The following is a 20,793-nucleotide window of genomic DNA, read 5'->3' as shown; positions in this document are numbered from 1 at the left end:
AATTACGCCTTAATTTCTCCAATTTTCTTATGATTTTTTGTTTGCTTTGCCGTTGGAAATATGATGGTGTGGTGGTTCACGACTCACGAGGATGAAGGAAGACGAAAATAGAGGAAGAAGATGGAGGACAAAAATGATGTTCTCCCGATGTTTCTCAACAAGGGAAATTGATGCTCGCACAATAAATAGTCCCCATTAAAAAAAAGTAAAAAATAAAAAAAATTAGGATAGACAATATAGAGAAATTCCCTGTCCCCAATTTACTCAAGTCATTGATAACTAAAACATGTTTGTAGGTATAAAATTGTGCTTATATAAAATTGTTTCATACTATACTTTGGGGTATAAATTGTACTTGTATAAAAGAGACATTGAATCCTCCTCATAACCACACATTAGTTAATCCTAATTATAAACTCGTATGGATCATACCAACTCGTGAACTAAACATTTTATGTTCCGGCCAAACCTGAATGATCATTTCATACTCCTTGAATTATTGTCCATTGATGCATAGCTTTAAGCTCGGAGCAGCTCATCCTATCAGCACATATAGACAAAACCTTGATAGGGCAACTGCGGTTTAGAATTTGAACGAGGCTAAACCCTTCGGAAAAATTACACCAAAGCTATGCATATCACTGAATCCTAACAATAGTAATAATCAAAAAAGGAGAAAAAATAGGAAGCACAATTTACACAATGAACCAGCAAATTCCCAGTCTTCAGATGGTTGATCTCTATCATTTCTTTTTCCTGGCAGAAGATCCTGATCCACGGCCACCTTTCTTTCCTGATCCTGGATCGGCAGCACCTCCCTTGCCTCTTCCTGCCGAGGCCTTTTGCGGCTTTTTGGAGCCAGAGCTTCCAGCACCTTTCAAGTCCACTTGAACTTGAATCCCTAGAGACCAACCAACCAATTAAAGATATAGATTTAAAAATCCAAGCCCATATAGTGAGCTAGCCAAGAAAATTACAACTGACCTTTAGCATGGTTACTCTCGAGATCCAGCTTGAGTTTTTTCACACCATTAGCGTCCTCTGGAAGAGATGACAAGCAAATGACATTTCATATTAAATATGAAGTAAACATTAAAAGAGTTCAACCATGCATGAAACATATCATAGCAGGACTTGTAAGCAAGACCTGCTTATTAATGATTGACAAACTATCACAAGTCCTTGTAACATAGATACAAAAACTCTTTATGGACAAAGCCTAACAAGATGGAAGGAACAAAAGGCCCAAAGGCGATTCAGGACAAACTATTGTTGTAGCATGTCCCTAGGAACTTGCAGAATACATGAATACATTGCAGAATTCAAGATTGTGGATCAAAGCTTGTTTATGGACAAGAAGTAAAACAACTCTACGTGACATTTAGAACTGAATTTTTTGAGCAGCTAAAAGAACACAAAAATACTGATTCAAACTATTAAGAGACGGAGGATCAGGGCTAAAAGTGTAATCGGACTCCAACTCATCAGGTCACTTGGAAAACTTATACACACATGAGAAAAACAAGCAAAAAAAGATGTTCAGATTTAAGAAAATCCTTTTATTGATATTCGCAGGCATGGGTAGCAAAAAAAGGTGTAAGCTTACTCAAACCTTCTGCATCTTCAGTGTCCTCTTCCTCATTTTCCTCATTGATATCACCATTTACCTCTCCAATTTCATCAACCGGCTCCAGGATAGCAGCAATCCTCTTTTTAGGAGCCTTTTTCAAACCAGGAAGGGTGATCATGTCTGCTGTTCGCACCACACGCAAACTGCTACCTTCTTTATATCCCTTTGTTAAAGCAGATTTTACTGCTGGTGGTATACCATCAGTTGGTGTAGGGTGTCCCTAACAAAGTACAAATCAAAATTTGTGAGAAATTATAAACAGCAGAGTAAGAAACAGTATTGTAGCAGGTAGAATACCTGAAATTTCGACAACTCCATAAGCGTGTCATAATCTTCCATGCTTAATGAGTAAGTATCCATGAATTCAACTACTTCTTTTACAGCTTCCTCCTGTGAATAAATAATAGGGAAAACACAGCTGTTAACTGCTAGTTACAAGAGTATTATGTCCAAATAAAAAAAATATAGAACTGACAGTATATATAGCATTGGGAAATTGAACATAAAATGCTCAAGTGTTTAAAAAGATCCTAACCTTAGGAAGACTCCGAAGTGGTTCAGTTAGTTTTTTAGAAAGAAGTGTAAGGAAATCAGTACGTAAAGTTCCCCTGCATATCATTAAATAAGATAGCTATTATACATATGCTGTCAGCATAATCAAGGAAAACAAGGAAAGCTTTCAAATGCAATGCAGTATATTAGAAAATAAAGATCAAATGAAACAAACAGCAAAAAAGACTTTACACTGTCGTTTAAGGTAGGTGAAAAGGTAACACAGAAAAGTAATCAAGCATTTTCTTCACTATTCCCTTCTTTGTACAGGAGCACGAAACCATAACAAAGATTTGAAGTAGAGATATGCAGAATATACAATGAATTTGGCGATGAAACCACTAAAATCTTCTCCGCATCACAGGAATTCAGATTATATACAGGCTATTACATGAAAGAAGCATTTGCATGTAATTGCAAAAAGCCTGTTGTGCCGATTGCAAAATGCAGCCATGAAATCAAACTAAGTCTGATATTTAAACCATTGCTTGATAAAATCCGAATATTCCATTCAATGAACAGCCACATCAGTCTCCATAGGAAAGCATGTGTTTAGAAATTAAATAGAACATACATGTCTAACAAAGAGTGATAGAATCTGTTACTGGCAATTATATTAAGGCATCAACATTTTGCAATCAAATGTCAAAGCCTTGTGTGTACTAGTACCAATATAACACAGTACAGAATTCAATTTTCTGGTACAGGACTTAAGTCGTGGAATGCTAACTTCTATTTATTAGGTGTACATACTCAAAATTACTTCAAAATAGTAACTAAATGCAAAGGCATATAATTTTTTAAGTCGGTCTACTTACACTGGGGCAGCTACAAGATGGGACAGCCATGCAAATACTTAATGTTACCACAAATGCTACATGACAGCAATTTTATTCTATAATGGCCCCATCATCTGTCCTCTTTAAAAATCTGGTACTAATCTTGGGAAAGAAAAACTAAGAGTGAATTACAGTAGAAACATGCACTACATGCAATAATTATATACGGAGTACATAGGAAGTGAAAAGGAACCCTGCCATGCACATGCATAATTATATCTTTGATGACCTGACTGACCTCCATATTTAATCATACAAAGATTGAGGATATTTATACTAAATACCTACAATAATTCTGGTAAACTCAAGCAAATAACCTTATGTATCTTAATACAATACATTATGAACCACTGGGAAATAGAAATTATGTTTCCTCGTGAACCAATACCGTAATAATCTTATACAAGAATTCTGCCTCAGTAAACATACAACTATTCATTTTTAAAATGACAAGCTGACCACCACATGATTCACTTTACAGATTCAATAACAGAATAATACTCTTAACAAAAATTAATAAAAATATGACAAGTATAGCCCTTAAATTAAGTATTAGATGATACCATGCAACACAATACTAGAAATCAACACCCTTCCCTAAAAGTGTAATAGTATGTGTCCAGCTGCTGCACAAGAACCATCTAGAAGATTTAACACATGGAAGAGCTTAGCACTTCAACCTACCTTCCCATATATGAATCACTAGAAGCAAGCATATGGACATGAAGATCCTCCAAAATCCTTAAATTCTTTCCCATAGTTGAATTCTTCCCAAGCCAACCACCAAACCTGTTGAAATTTCTTTCACCCTGCAAACTTCATGTCAGTCTCTGACACATATGACTAAAGCAGTTACATGTAACAAGGTGTCCAGCTAGATTATCACAAAGTAATAGGAAAATTATGTAATTAAATGAGTTTTCACTGTCATCTAAAGAAGGCCGATGGAAAAACACGAGAAAATAAAGCTATCAACATAAATATGCAGGCAGTTTAACCTTGGAACCAGATTAAGAGGAAAGTTCAAGCTAAATAGAGATTGTCAGTTGTCAAGTTTTTCCAATCAAAGAAGAGAATGAATATTTGGTGAGTTACATCTCCTTAAACTTACTGGAGTTACACACAACTTAAACCCCAATGGGACGTTAGTACAAGGCTATGTAACTAGAAACACCGCATTTTAACCACCATAGCCAGGTCAATACCACCCAAAACCAGCCCAGATATTAAAGTTGAATCAAATATGTTGGGTGGCACATGGGTACGTGCAAGGAATCAGTATTTGAGGGAGGGGCACATTAGTCATAGCCTATTAGTAGTGTCTTGAGGAATAAGTTAGAGTTAGTTATGAGACTTTTTCTATAAATAGACCTCATTAGGAGGAGTAATTATGATGCTGAATATTGTGAGGATTCTTATTGGGAGAGAGTGAGCCTCTCGAAAGCTCATGTTAGGAGAGCATCCACCTCTCGAAAGTGGAATTATCGTTGGATTAGTGTAATTCACATATTATCATTACAATCATCATTTTCAGTCCCTAATTTCTGCCATTGTTAAGCTGTAATCGTGCCAGAAACCATGCTAATTCCTAGCAGTACGTCACAAGGAAACGAGAAAAATCCAATTAATGATAAGACTCATTATTAATAGAAAAAAAGATGTTGAGGCTTTTAGTTGTGGGAGGCAGGCAAATTGAAGGCAGCGGTCTGTGGTCCAGCCAACTTACTTCCAGAGATGACCGTTGTTCAGTCATAGTAGTTTCTGTCAGGTGGATGAGGCAGTTATTTTATCTCATCTCATGCAGTTGAATTCTCTTTTTCACCTTTGTGTACTGTCTCTCTCAACATGTGGCATTTTCTTTCTTATTAACCTGTTTGGGCTTTAGGCCTAAAGTAGCTTCTCATTCTATATTTCTATTTGGAAATATATGGAAGTTGTCTATCATCTAGAATGTATTTAATAGAGAGAAAAGGGTCTCAAGATTTTGCCTGCCAGTGGTAATGCAACAGCAAAGGTGAAATTCCACAGTATAAAGTACATGCACAAAGGTAGGTAAAATTCCCAAAAAAAAAAAAAGTAGAAGAAAACATATACCGGCATAAATATCTCTCTTTGTCCATGCATCAATGAGGCCCTAATGGAGAGAAAAGGGATAAAAGAGGTAAAACATAGTTTAGAATTAGAGGAGAAGAAATAGAGGGATTCTATTCAAAGAACATATTTTACCCCAACCAACATATAATATAACGATTTCAGAGCACATACGGTAGTATGCAGGAAGCAACACAGCTGCTTTGAGAGAGCTGCCACTGCCTATATCTCCTTATTTGTACATTAATAATATCTCCATCAGCAATTGACTCAGCAACACGGGCAAGAGAGCTCATTCTTTTCATCCCACTATCATCTTTCCCTATAGAACTCGGCCGATAATTAATATAATTTTCCTGTCACACATAGGCCACCAATGAGTGCAGAAATAAACACAAGTTCACACATAAGCAATCAATTATTTATATTTGCACTAGTCAATCAATAAAATTGAGAGTTTCCGAGCATCTACAATTCGCAAGCTATTAAGTGTAACCATAACTCCACAATAGCAAATTCCTTCCATCATTAAAACAGATTCATATGCAATATAAGCAATTCCAGTGCACGTAACATCCAGTGAGATGACAAAAATACCAGCTAATTAATTCAGAAAGAGAAGAGCAGACCTGGATAAGAAGAGGAACCAGATCAAGGTCACTCATGCTCAGGTCAATCCGTTCATCCATCCTCAACTTCCCGCCATTGTAACCAAACAACCTACAAGTAAATGCAATAAGAAGCTTATTAAACTTCTTTAAAAGATGCAAAATAACCTGACAATCATAATCCTTAGACAATCAAGCTCTCACTCTCCCCCAAAGTGGACTGTGACAGATAATTAAAAGGGCATATAGAATGCAGTTCTTTTTTCAAATTGTTCTATGTTAAATAAGTACCCACTAATAATAACAATAACAATAATAATAATTTTGTTTTCCTTATAGGGGTGTGTCAAAAGAAGTTCTTGTTTAAAGTTTATTTCCTCAATACACTCGTCAAAAGATTCAGTCTTTGCCAGGAAGTCCCATAAACCCTTGGAGGTAAAAAGAAGCCAGGAAGAGCTGCCGATTTATCCTCCAATATAATTTATCACCATATGCCCACTCATGGAACCAAAAGTCCAAAATTACCATCCGAGTGTATATCAAGGTAAATGTAAAAGATTAGAGTATAAGATTACAGGCAACAGAGCAACACATGGGGGATGTATGGGTTTCTCCCCCCAACTACGAACATCCATAAGAAACAGAGACAACAATAAATGAAACATAGAAACAGAGAAATTTTAGTAGTTCCAATGTCCAAACAACAAATTCTAAGAGCTGCAGATTTTCAGGAGCTCCTCATGCCTCAAACTCCATATTATCCCCATTCAACTTTTTCACGCATAGCAATATCATTGGTCACTGGGTATCAAGGACTCAAGGTCATGTCCTATTTCTAAGAAACTTTGAAAATCAAAAACACAAGAGAGCCCAAGGAGAAACAATTTCTTTGAAAGATTACCAATTTGTTCACCCTACAGGATCCTCAAAGTCACAAAATCATTTTTTCTTTCTAAAACCTCTGTAAATAAACTAAACTAACTTTATTAGCTGCAATGAACCCACTCCCACCATCTCCCATCTCCCGTGACTCTTACCTACCACAGAAGACAGTGAGGGCAGCAGGGGCTTTGCACCAACAACAACTTACCATGGCAGCAGCAGAAAAAGGAACAGAGGACTGAGCAGGGGACAAAACACCTTTAATTGTTTGTTTGTTATTGCACCAAAATAGGAAGAGGACAAGGGTAGTGCTTGTAGTAATAAAGGCATTGTTGCCACTTATGCAATGTAGTAGTAGTATAAATAGTAGTAGTCTAGAGTAGAGAGTTTAGGCAGAAGGTATTGTAGTGAGTAGTGGAGAGTGATGGCCTAAAGCCATTAACGAGTGTACGCAAGCTTTAAGCTTTTCTATCCAAATCAACCTTCCGTCCATTTTATTTATCAACACCACGCTAGTTCGTTGCATTAGCCTCTTTTTTTTCTCCTTCTGTTAATAAAAACAACAATACTGGATTTCTTACGCAAAAAGATTTTTCATTTCTATGTTTCCTAATTGTATGCATCTCCAAAAATCTTCGTTTATACATTTCCAATTTCTGTTGCCATGTCACCTTGCATTTACACACAAGCTAGCTAATCGAGAAAAAAGAAAGCAAATTGCTACATACTTATCAACAGCAGTAAATGGTGAAATGTCTTCATCTTTAGCATTGCTAAGAAGGCGCTGCCTAATATCATCATATCTGATAACTGACATGGATAAGCTCATATATTGCAGCTGGTTCACGGCCATGCGCATATCTCCATTACACCTCTCTGCCAGCTCTTCCAAAGCAATCTGTGCATACAAATTCAGATCACACAAACCAGTTGGCCATCCTACTCTTTAGACAAAGGGGAAAGTAATCAAACATGGAAGCGAGAATAAGGAAAGAGACAATAAATTAAAACGGAAAGGAGGCAGCAAGCACCTCGTTCACTTGAATCCCTTCTGCATTAGCAATCTGCAACAACCTCTTTGCCATCTGCCATAGCAATATATTTATAAGAAAATTTCTTTTATAAGCTCAATTCTACAATTAATTAATTGTCTTATGAATGCAACATGACATACAATGAAATTTAAATCTCTTCATCACGTGCTATAAAGAAAATCTCTATGCTATGTTATTATTAAAGATTTTGATATAGCAGTCAAATGAATAAGGCATAACCTACTGGGGAACATAACACCCCCCTTGTTTAAAAAAAAAAAAAAAAAAAATGAATAAGGACTTTGTGAGGACTTTAAATCCTTGTTTGTATACTCAAATCTTTATTTGTTAGTGTTATTCTCATTATTGAAAACCTGTCTCATTTCACATAGAATTTGGGGAAATGTTCCTTATTTATAATTTATGTAAAATTAGGAAATCGAGATGTGGGGCATGAGAAATTACATCATCCCTGACTAATATATTATAACTCCAAGGACTTGAAAGAAAAAACTAAATTTCAGGATAATTACTTCAATATGCTCACAAGATGAAGTTCTACATACCTTATAAGATTTATAAACTATCACTCAGCAGCTATAAGCAAACCATTGCTTGTTAAAAAGGGGTATTAAAATTTACAGACGAAAATCTCAAACATAAAATATAAATAAAGTTTGTTGCTTATATGATTACTATAAAGACCACATAACATAATAAGTTACTAAAAAGGCCCAACCATAAACTGCCAGTGTGCCACATACAAACTAATCATACCTGCTGTTTTGTGGGCTTCCGGAAATTATACAGAGAACAATAGTTTACTAGACTTTTCAGCTTCTGACTGTAGCGGTCATTGCAAATACAGATAATTGGAACTTTGGAGATCTTGATGCTAGCAATTAGGTCCGCAACCCCACCTCGATCACCCGCAGACATGCCATCAACTTCATCCATGATAAGAACTGTCTTGGGGTGCTTTGACCTAGAATTTGATTCAAATTAACTAATAGGAATATACGTCACATAAATGAGTTAACCTAATGTACAAAACTAACCTATCCAGGTCACCAAGGGATTTATTGCTAATAAGCTCCTTTACAGAATTTGCAGTACTTCCACCAATTCCCTTGCCAATTTGGGAATCTGCCTTTCCACGATTGTCACTGGCATTAACCTATAAGCATAAGAAAGACAGAAGAGACAGTTAAAAAATTCCAATATTTACATATGATAATGATTTAATTGATGATGATGGTATTACCTCTATTATCTCATATTTCAGCATTTCACTAACTAACTTTGCTGAGGTAGTTTTCCCAATGCCAGGAGTTCCACTCATTAAGACAGCCTTTTTCTCAGCAGAATTGCTTTCCCTTTTCCTCTTTCCTTTATTATGCAAAAATTGCTCATCCCAATGTGATAACCAATCATGAAGATCTTTAACCTACAGCATGCAACGACAGAGACTATTTGTCATTCTGAATTTCTACAGAAGGATGGAGAGGATGGGAAATAATGAACCAGTGCAATCAACAAGGGCATACAAGCTTTTGATTGCCAATTATATCATTTGGAACTTTGGGCTTGTATTTCTCTGTCCATGTCAAGGAAGGACCTTGCTTTGACAAATCCTTTTTCTTAGCAGGTGTTGAAGACTTGGGAGCCTGACTGTTAGCAGAATAGCTTCCCACATCAGCTTCTGCAACAAATAAATCGCAAAAGGTTCACATCAGAGTTGTTAAAATGATCAACATACAAATAATGGAGCTAACGTATATAATAGTAGACAGGAAAAGACCAATGGTTTAATGCCAAGGTACATGGAAACATATGAATAAGTATACTTTTGCTCCATTGTTCCTAATTAATATTGCTTAGACTTGGATAAGATTATGGTAAATCTCCTATTCACACACTTTCTGACACAAATTGAATCAATAATGTTCTTCATCTTAGATAAATCAACATAATCTTCCCATAATACTATGGAGTCCTCAACATGCAGTTGTCATAATCAGGTATAAATTGTAAAATTGCATATAAATCAGGTCTTAATGCAACTTCTTTTTCAACAAGCAGCACTTAGCTCACTAAGAATCAAGTAAAATTCCATTGTGAGAGCATGGGTTTCAAAACCAGAGGCTCCATGTTACAGGTGTTGATCCCTATTTTCTTTGTTGGTGTGTTTGTGCGTGGTGGGGGAAGAGGGGGGAGGGGGCTATAGAGAAGTGTCCTGCCCAGCCACAACATCCCATTACGTGTTTTCTGTAAGCTTTATGGTTAGATGCAAAAAAACTAGGGCTGTTAAAATCATTATTGGTAACCTTAATTACAATATTCAGCGTCAAATCTCATTGACAGACTACAAACATACGATATGACATGCCCTTGCCCCCAAAAAATAAAAAAAAGTTCCATGGCATAATCCAAGATGTAATCAAAAGCACAGCCTACAGGACAAGAAAGTGAAAATCAAATATAAGTTACAAAGACTTTTCATGCATACTTTTCACAACCACATTCTGCTGAATTTTCTTTGCAGATGATGACGGAGTGCTTTCAGATGGTTTCTTTGAATTGCATTGATCAGGCGTTTTTGATTTTTTTGACTTTTGGATCATATCAAACAAACCATCCTCTGTAAGAAAGGGTGTTCTGCATACAAAGTAAAACCCTAGTAAGAAGTCATAAAAATTGAAATGGAAGAATCACTGAATCAGTATATGAGAGGAAGAATCTAACCCCAATTCTTTCGCCTTTTCAGATTTCCGTCCCCCAATATCATCATCACATAAAAGAAAATTCTGTAAAGTATAGGTTTAGTAAACTGCAAGAATATCTGTGAGGGCAAAAGATAGTATAACACAAAATATAATGGTCATAGATCAGGGAAAAAACCGTCTTCTTGCTAACAGATCCGGTAACACGACCTCCATGTCTCTTGATTAAATCTTCTGCTTCTTCCCTTTCCAAACTATAAGGCAAAGATAGAGGTTAGGAGATGTCACTAATACACAATTATCACAAAATATACAAATTTGGGACAAGACCAATAAGCATCCTTCGAGCATAAATCTTAAAAGATACTTCATAAAAGATAAGAATCAACCTGTAAAGTGTCCCAAAAATAATAAAATAAAAAATCAAAAGACAGAAGGATATATCAAATGGACTATATCTTAAACTCTATACCTGTCAAGTGTCCCAGAAATTACAAAAGTCAACCCAGATAAACAATCAGGAGCACCTTCAGGAACTTCCTGGCCGAAGAAAAGGACAAGAGCAATCAGAGAAGATGAAGGAGGACACACTTCAAAGTACTGGATACCACCACATTCACTATATAAGACAGTTGTAATGAGAAATCACATGATCAGCAATTCAATACCTTTTCTCCTTTGTGAGGTGGATCTTTCCTCTCACCAAAGTTCATAAATCCGCCTCGTCCACGTCCCCTTCCTCCTCCACTAGCAGCATTGGCAGGTGCTGCTCCCCTACCACGACCCCTTCCAGCAGATTTGACAGGCGTTGGAGTCTCCTTTACCTCATCCATTTCCTCGTCACTTTCTTCAACAACCACATTTTTCTTTGCAATACCCCTTCCTGAACTTCCCTTTTGCTTTTTGCTAGGAGTAGCATCAACTGACTTTTTTTTGGAACTAATTGGAGCGAAGTCGTCATCATCATCATCAACATTTTCCTCCTCTAATTTGTGAACCTTCTTCACAGGTGAAGGTTTGGCAGGCACCTCCATTTTTTGGGTCCCAACTTTCGATTTCTCTTGATCTTTATCAAAGTATTTGCTTGTTTTCCTTCGAGCAGCACTTTCTTGACCTCCCTAACAAACAATAACCACGAGCATATAAATTTACTACACAACTTTTTTTCACCAAAATCAATCATGAGCAAACAGATTTTTGTAAACACCCTAACCTAATAGGGAAACAACAATCTCAAAACCAACAGTCTCGACTAAAATACGAATTTCAGATATCATTCAACACAACCAAATTCAACACATTATACTCATTAAAATAAACAACTAACCTAAGTTCAACAATTTGATAAATTGGCACACTATCATATATAACTGTCAATTAACAACTATCAATTGACTAACCGCTTTATGGGTTTCAGAAGTAGTGGCTGAAGGTTTTTCAGATGCCGGTTTCGCAGCGGCCGGTTTCACAGCATTGGAATTTTCCTTGTCATGCTTCTTCACGAACCACTTTCTAATATCTGACTGCTTGCAAATTACATATAATTCAACATTAAAGTAACCCTTTTTTTTTTTGGCAAACACATTATTGAAATACAAATACATGAACAACACTCACCATGTCTGAAATGCAAGAATTACAAATGAAATTCTATCAAATTGTCCAACCCAATTGAATCTGCGCAAGAACAAACAAAACCCCATTTTCATAATCAGCATTGCAAATTCCATAAAATGCACAATAATCAAAGGGGTAAAATTAGAAGGTTTTAGGGTTTAAAGAATCAAGAATTAAAGAATTTCAGAAGCATAAAGTATTGACTTTTCTTCAACCTTGTTTAGAAAAGCAATGAAATTTAAAGAAATCGTCAAGAAATCATGCGGAATTTAAATGGGTTCAAGAACATAATCAAAGATTAACAGCAAAAACCCTAATTTATGCAAGGGGTTGTGTAGGAGAGAGAAACCTGGTGGGAAGCTTTTCCCGCTTCTCTAGTATTTCCTGTGAGCGCCTTGAGCTTTTCTCAGTACACTTGTAACCCGACACAAAAATTAAAAACTTCTCAAATATGAGTAAGTGGCAATTTCGTAAATAAATCAATGATTTTACATCTACCGTTATTGATTTTATTATGAAAAATATTGTGATAACTAATACAATGAGTAACCAATTGATGAAGATATATTGTACTTCATAATTACTAATAAGTAATGCACTTAATAACGACTGATCACTTTATCACGAAAAACTGATATTGGGATGGTGGTGCTCTTTCTTTAGTATTAATCATACTCCCTCAAAAAGTTCAAAACATTAAAACCATACCTTTGTTGGAAAATGTTTAGTTAGATGAACCATGTCAAGAGGTTATGGTTCATAGTAGTGGAGAGTTAGGCCCTATTCTCTTACGTGGAAATTCAGTTCAGTTCAATTTAGTTCAGCTCCTAGTTTCCTTCTCTTATAAAATATTCATTTCAGTTCAGTTCAGCTCAATTCAGCTAAATTTAGTCAATGAGAACAGGCCCTTCCTTAACTGTTAAGTCATCAATTTGGTTAGCTCATACCTAAACTTGTATTCTTCCTCTAAATGGGAATTTTCATGGTTTTGGAAACTAGATATTGCTTCCAAAACTAAAGATCATTATTTGTCAATTGCTACATATAACTACCTTCCAACTAGAATTGTTCTATTTCGAATATAAGATCCAAAATTTTGAATTGGAAATATGTGACTCGTATTGACTACTATAAACGATCCAAATATTAGAGTTTTTTTCCGAATATTTGACCGAATTGAATACCTAGAATTTTGGATTAAAGTTTTCAAATCAAGTCAAAAACAAATTGTATGGATTTAAACAACCCTACTTCCAAAAGGACTATTTTTTTTATTGGATTTAATTTAAATTGGCCGAAAATGTCATCATAGTTGATTTAAATTTTTTACTTCTTTCGTTCTAAATAATTAACACACTTGACTTTTTTGACTTTTATTTTTCTTAACTTATACTATCTTTTAAGGAAATTTTGTCTAGAACTACCCTAAAGATAGAGTCATTTGTGAACAAATACCCATTTTTAAAAATAATGTTTAGAACTACCCGAAAGTTACAAAACGTTTGGGTGGCACTACCCATTAACATTTTCCGTCCAATTAAGACATTATTGGGCCCACTTTTTCACTTTCCCACATAATTAACTCCCCTAATTACCTTCTCTCTCCTCCCTAATCAACTTCTCCTCCATTCTCACTCAAAATATCCAAGAGAACATACTCAATCAATTGAACACAAAATCTCAATAATTCATGTATTGTTTCACACTTTACTTTTAATTCATTGTTTGTTGTATTTGTTTACAAGTTTTAATTGAACGACATTAACATAATTAGGGTGTAAATTAGTGATTCAGATTAGGGTTTATGGGTTCAAAAAATTAGGGAGGAATGAGAAGGTAATTAGGAGAGTTGATTAAATGTAATCGGTATACACTACACCCTAGTGTAGGTACCAATACCTACACCCCCATCAAAACACATCGTTTCACATGTTTCCCCTACCCCCACAAATCAGTAATTGCTCCCACTCACCCCCCACTAACCGCAGTAACTGGGGTAAATTAGAAATAACTTCCCCTACCCCACATATATATATATATTAAAAAAAAAAAATCCATTTCAAATCATTTTCTCTCTCTAAAAACCATCTTCTTCATTTCTCTAGAGTTTCTCTCTCATCACACCGTCGAATCGGACGAAATTCGCTTCAAATTATTGCAAAATTGCTTCAAAACACTACATAACTGCTTCAAATGTCTGATATTCGAGATGAAATTAAACAATCGAAGCAACATTTTGATAAAGAGTAAGTAATTTTGTTCATTTTACTTGCGATTTTAGTACAATTTTTTTGTATGAAGCCTAATTTTGGTTCATTTTCTTGTGATTGTAGAGTGATTTTGGAAAAAAACACTTTAGAGAAGAACATGCAAGAAGAATCTGGAAAAACGGAGCAAAATGTGTCCAAAGAGTAAGTAATTTTGTTCATTTTCTTGCGATGAAAATTATAGAGCGAATTTATATGTGAAACCTAATTTTTGTTCAATTTTTTGCAATTATAGTATGACTTTGGAGAAGAACACTTCAGAGACGAGTAAATCAGTGAAAAATTCTGAAGAAATGTATGTACCCTAATTTTTGTTCATTTTTGATCAATTTTTTTGTTCAATTTTATGTATGAACCCTAATTTTTGTTCATATTATTGCGATTGTAGTAAAATTTTACTGAAAATTAACAAATCAATTAAAAGATTAACAATTTCTTAAATAAAACAGAGACGATGAAGATGATGATGTACCTCTTCAGTCAAGACTAGAAAAATTGAACAAAAACCGCGAAAAGACTCCAATTGTAGATCCTAAACTTTTAAAAGATATTGACAAGTCAATTGGTACGGATTTAAAAATGTCTCCACTTCCAAGGTAAATAATCATTTACAAATATATTATAATCATGTGTAATATGTTACTTGTATTTGATAATATTTGGTTTTATGATTGTTTAATATGCTATTTGTGTTTGATCAAATCTGACACTCATAATGTTCATTTATAGATAAAGTTATGATCATATATGTATATTTGTTCATTTGAGTATAATTGAGGCTTAAATATAAAATATACATTTCATTGAAACATAATTGTACATGATCATATTTGATACTCATAATGTTCATTTATATATATAATTGTGATCATATATTTATCTTTGTTCATTTGAGTATTCATTGGGGTTTAAATAACAAATGTACATTTCATTGACACATGATGCACATATATAAATATGAGAATAATCATTTGTATGCATTCAAACTAATGTCCTGTGATTAATTTATATTGTAGTGATGTGCCATTTAGAGTGATACACTTACTCCAATTTAGAGATGGAAAATCTGAACCATTAACTCTAAGGAAGGTTATAGAACAAAATGAATTTGATAATAGTTATCAAAGATACACTTTAAACAAGTAAGTTTATATGTGTACAAATAAATGTTTTTATATGCAATCATTGTACATTGTGTATGTATGCCAAACTTAATAGATAATTCTTAAAATTTTAGTGAAAAAAAAGGTTCGAGTGAAATTTGTTATGTCAAAATCAAGACCACCAGAGACAAATCAACCAATAATGTATAAAAGCTTTATACCAAAATAACTAATCCTCTTCTTGATTGTATAAATTAGTTCATATTTTAATTGCATGTTATATAAAAATAACTATATTTTTTAAAGTGAACAAAGTGAGAACATCTCTGCTACTCATGCAACAACTGAGGGTGAGTCTGCAACTGACAAAGAGAGTAGGGATCAAAGGTATACTAATGCTCACTTGTATATAAATAAATGTACATTTTACATACATAATTTGTTCATTTTTAATAATACAAATTCTTATAAATGAATATATACAATATTCAGTGAAAAGAATGTGGAGCAAAAACAAGATACAATTGTTTCTGAAAAGGACAAGCATGATGTTGATCAAAGGTATTAATAAATAATGTTCATTTAATTTTTGATAAATGTCTATTTTGTGTTCCATTTATGAGCATTTTTATTAAATAATTTTTTAATGTTTATTTCAGCCAACTGGAAGAAGTTCAACCAGAAGGGCAAAGCAATACAGAAAAGAATACTCCTGTACAAAAGTAAGATAAATTAAATATTCATTGTCTATACATTTTATGTTTATTTGCAAAGAAAAACAGAAAAGAATACTCTTGGTCAACATTAAGATAAGTTGAATGTTCATTTTCTTTATACTCTATGTTCATTTGTAATTTATGTTATCAAAATTGTAAATTCAAACATATTTTAATGAATTATCAGAAAATCAAAAGATGATGATCAATAGAAGCCTGCAAATAAATCGAAAATAATAACCTTAAAGGACAAGATGCAACAAATACATTTAGACATAAAGAGAAACCAAAAGTATGTTCAAATTTGAATAAGTGAATTAATATAATCAAATAATGTAGATATTTCAAAATTATTTAACAGTATAATAAATTTACAGGAAGTTCAAAGAATCAACAATCAGAATCATGGAAAGTCTCAAAAGAGTGGAAAAGGCAAAAATGGAAATCAAGAGAGGTAAATGTTCAAATTTATTGAATATTATTATTTAATTATTATAAATATGAATTTTAACAATACTATTTCTTTTGCAGGTGAACTGGGGAGACTGGGAAAACAGAAAGAAGAAGGGCCAGTAGGAGACAAAACTGGGGAAACAGACCTCAAAGGTAAAAAATTTTAAATGTACATTTTCATTACATATAATGTTCATATTGGATCTACATAATCTTGAATGTTCAATAATAATAAAAAATATAAATTTAAAATTTTTGAACATTCACAGAAGGACAAGAGGGAAAAAAAGGGCCTGAAAAAACTGTGGAAGATGAGTCTTCAAAGACAACAGCTGTGAAAGGTAATTAATTTTAAATGTACATTTTTATTACATATAATGTTCATATTGGATCTATATTATCTTGAATGTTCAATAATATTAAAAAATATAAATTTAAACTTTTTGAACATTCATAGAAGGACAAGAGGGAAAAAAGGGCCTGGGAAGGAGAAAACTGTGGAAGATGAGTCTTCAAAGACAATTGATGTGAAAGGTAAATAGTGGAAAAAAATGTACATATTTTTACATACATGTTCATTTTAAATCTTCATAATTATAAATGTTCAAAAATAATAATAAATTTCACTAATTAAAATTACACAGATGGACAAAAGCAAGACTCACAAAAGTCTAAAGTAATGGAACATTCAACTGCAAAAGAAAAAGGTAATATTCATTATCTGAAATGTTCATTTATATTGTATATAGTAAACATTTGTTATCTTATTTACATAAATGTTTATTTAAACTTTTATATTTGATCATTTCATATGCAGCACAAACTGTAGATGATTTTGTTGAAATTGAGGATGAGACTCGTCTTCTAAATCAAGATGTGGATAAAGATTTCACAAAAATGAGTGATGAGATAGCTCCATCATCACAAAAAAGTGATCAGTCAACCAAAGGGAAAACAAGATACAAAACGGTTGCAAGGAAGAACAAAAACAAAAACCCTGTTGTTGTGCCAAGTAGTAGAATTACAAGGAGCCAAGGTAATCATAATACTTTTCTATTTAACAATAAATATTACACTTTAAAATATACTAACATAAATTTTTTTTTTTTTTAAAAAAATAGATGTTCTGTTAGATGAATCTGAAAAGGATGTTGAACCTGCTGAAGGAACTGCAAAAATCGGTCAGAAGAGAAGAATGTCTACAAGGACTTCTCCTATTCAAAAGGAAGCTGATGCACCATCTCCAGCACCCACTCCAATCAAAAAAATGGCGGGTGCTCCTGTTGAATATGTTCCAGCACCTACTCCAACCAAAAAATTGCCAAGTGCCTCTGCTAAAAAGGGTAAATGTTCAATCTTAATGTATAGAATGATCATTTATGATGGTATATCATTAATGTTCAATTTCAATTTATAGATGGAAAAAAGAAAACTGCAGAAGAAGTGAAGAAAACTTCCAAGGTTGCTGGCAAAAGAAAAACAGGTATATAATGATATATTATAAATGTTCAATTGATATTTATAGAATTATCATTTGAGGAAACAATTTTGTTCATTTTATCATTTTCTTACTTTCCATTTTCAATACATTAACAAAATCATAAATTGATATTTCAAATGTCAGTCCTGCCAAGAAAAATGCTGGAAAGAGAAAAAAGATACAAGAAGTACCATCAGATGAACCATCTCAAGATCCTACTGATGAAAGTTCTACGGACAGTGATGATGATAGTGAAGAGTCAGTTTACAGAGCAGAAGCAGAGCCTGTCAGTGATGATGATGATGATGAGCCAAAGAAGAAACAGGCAAAGAAGGGGAAGTCAGTGAAGCCAAAGGCTGAAAAGTTGGAGCAGAAGTTGGTAGTATATGATGAAGGAAAGGTTGAAGGTAGGGGAAAAAAGAAAATGAAAGCTGAAATTGTTCAAGCAATGGAAACTGATGAAGTTGAGGAAATACAAGAAGAAGAATTTGAGGAAGAGAAATCTTCAAAGAGAGGAGGACATGTGAAGTTCATTGCATGGATAAAAAAGATGACACCTGCCGAAAAACAACAAGTTGTTGATATAGGGTTAGGATCCCTTCTTGACATCAGTTTACCTCAACTTGATCAAAAGTTCTGTAATTGGTTATTGGGAAGTTTTGAAGAGAATAGCCAGTGTTTTGAACTACCAAAGAATGAAAAAATTGAAATTGAGGTAGAGGATGTGAGGGTAGTTTATGGCTTGCCTACAGGAGAAATTCCAATTGTTGAGCCAAAGTCTGATAAAATTAGTGAGGAGTATGCAGAATTTCTGAAGAAATGGAGAAAATCATGGTCAGGAAAAACTCCATCAGTGAGCCAGGTATGATCAGTTTTAAATGTTCATTTTAAATACATTAAATGATCAAAAGTATTAACATTTTGTTCATTTTGTTTGCAGATTGTGAATGGATACTGTAGGGAATATTTCAAGCATTATGACCCCAAACTTGAACCCCACTGTGATCATACACTAAAGTACGGTGGCGTTCCAAAGGGAAAGAAAAAGAGCAAAAAGAGTCGCCAACAAGTTTTAGGAACTTGTAAACCCAAAAGACAATCCAAAATGACCATCAACTACTCCATAAGGTCTTGAACCAAACAGGGTCCGGGGATGAGGGTACGAATCCAATCTACAAAAGAAAGGACCCGCCCTATAAAATAGGACTCTACTTTGTTCTGCTCGTATTCATGTGCGCTTTTCGAATAACATACAAACATTATATTAAACCTACCCTGTTTATCTATGTTGGTTGAATATTAATGCACAAATAAGACTATTATTAGCGATCACTTGAGTTAAAATCACATTAGCCTAAACCAAATTATTAATTATCTTATTAAGCGTGATTTCAAGTACAAATTCCCTTTAACAATCATAAAAGGTGTGATCAAGCAATAACAATAAAATAAAATATCAAGCAACATAATAATAAATCAATAACGATGATAATAGCATGATAAGGACATGATATAATAAAGCTTAAATATAATAGCAAGATCCTAGGCATGATACTAACAAGATTAATAACAAACCCTAGCATGTCACTAAACAATAAAGATCAAAGCTTCAAACCTAACATGGCACTGACATGATAACATAATATTAGAAATAATAAGAGGCAACCTAAACACGATACTAGAAAGCATTAAATAACATCCTAACATGATACTAGGAATTAATCAATAATAAGCATGCTTTCTACATTGAAAGAGAGTAATAAGATTACATACTTTGAAGCCTCGTACCTCTTTCTAATAACAAAATACACAAGTTAGTAAACTTCAATGAAAATAATAAAGAATAATTAAAGAATTAAAGAATTAAATTAAAATCAAATTAAACAAAGTTTAGACTAGTTTTGGACCAAACCCTCAGAAAATATCAACCTTGCACGTCTAGGGCGAAGGCAACTTCAAACTTGGATAAGTGACTCTAAGTCTTGTGAATGCGGAATATTGTATGTAAAAAGGTTGGTTTAGAAATAGGGAGAGAAAGAATAAGAATTGAGAAAATTAAAGAATAATTGAATGTGAATTGATGATTGTTGTTGATCTTGAAAACAGGAATTCGGACCCTATTTATAATGAAAATAATCCGGAAAAATCATAGAATTTGATAAGGAATAAAACTACATGCTGTCGCCAGGAATCGACTCTGTCGCGACGCGACAGGGTCTGTCGCGCGGCGACAGATTTGTCGTTTGGCGACAGCCTGTATTAGCGCGTTTTTTCACGCGGAATCCGATCTTTAATCAACTTGATCTACGGAATCCGTACAGAAGATAAAATATATATTTTTAAGATAATAAAACGATATATTATTCCAAATAAAAATCTATTAAAGATAATTAATTATTAAATCTAATAATATTAGAATTAAAAGGAACCTTCTAGAAACTTCTAGAAAACTATAATTAATCCTGATAATTTTAGGAATAATAATTAACATTGGGCCCTCCTCTAGATCATTGGGCCGTATTTAAAATAATTAACCAGGCCCAGTTTAGTATTTTGGCCATAACTTCCTCATTATTCATCGGAATTGGGCTTATAATATATCGTTGGAAAGATCTCTTCGAGCCCCATCCAGCTACACTATTATTGGACCTTAATTATGGACCAAACTAAACTGGTTTGGCTATTTTCAAATAAATAAAGTCATTTTCAAAAACAGAGAGAAAAGAATTTAATTAAAACTAAACCGCAACACTCGACTTCCAAACCACTTTCACCTAATTCGATAATAACACAACGTG

At 33.8% G+C, this 20,793-nt stretch overlaps 1 protein-coding gene across 4 annotated transcripts; it reads right to left on the bottom strand.

Moving 5' to 3' along the window:
• Nucleotides 1–429: 429 nt before the first annotated feature.
• On the bottom strand, nt 430–12,403 carry LOC145600139 (replication factor C subunit 1-like). 4 transcript variants are annotated; one of them, XM_081656031.1, is made up of 23 exons: nt 12,326–12,403; nt 11,977–12,036; nt 11,760–11,882; nt 11,028–11,477; nt 10,832–10,899; nt 10,538–10,613; nt 10,382–10,443; nt 10,146–10,294; nt 9,184–9,338; nt 8,901–9,083; nt 8,695–8,813; nt 8,414–8,621; nt 7,634–7,687; nt 7,331–7,500; nt 5,742–5,832; nt 5,287–5,468; nt 5,116–5,155; nt 3,706–3,830; nt 2,166–2,238; nt 1,928–2,020; nt 1,607–1,850; nt 985–1,041; nt 430–901 (listed from the first exon to the last, which is right to left on the bottom strand). In XM_081656031.1, exons 2-23 carry the CDS (start codon nt 11,977–11,979, stop codon nt 744–746), a joined length of 2,883 nt encoding a protein of 960 aa, XP_081512157.1. In that variant the 5' UTR covers nt 11,980–12,036; nt 12,326–12,403; the 3' UTR covers nt 430–743. The 4 variants fall into 4 exon arrangements, with proteins under 4 accessions (XP_081512157.1, XP_081512160.1, XP_081512159.1 ...); XM_081656034.1 differs by having other exon boundaries at nt 1,613–1,850; XM_081656033.1 differs by lacking the exon at nt 12,326–12,403 and adding an exon at nt 12,192–12,283.
• Nucleotides 12,404–20,793: the final 8,390 nt, after the last annotated feature.

The sequence above is a fragment of the Chenopodium album genome, chromosome 21 (assembly GCF_948465745.1).
Source record: "Chenopodium album chromosome 21, dcCheAlbu1.1, whole genome shotgun sequence".
NCBI lineage: Eukaryota > Viridiplantae > Streptophyta > Magnoliopsida > Caryophyllales > Amaranthaceae > Chenopodium > Chenopodium album.
Note: the sequence above shows the minus strand (reverse complement) of the source record. Positions and strands in the feature narration are given on the sequence as shown.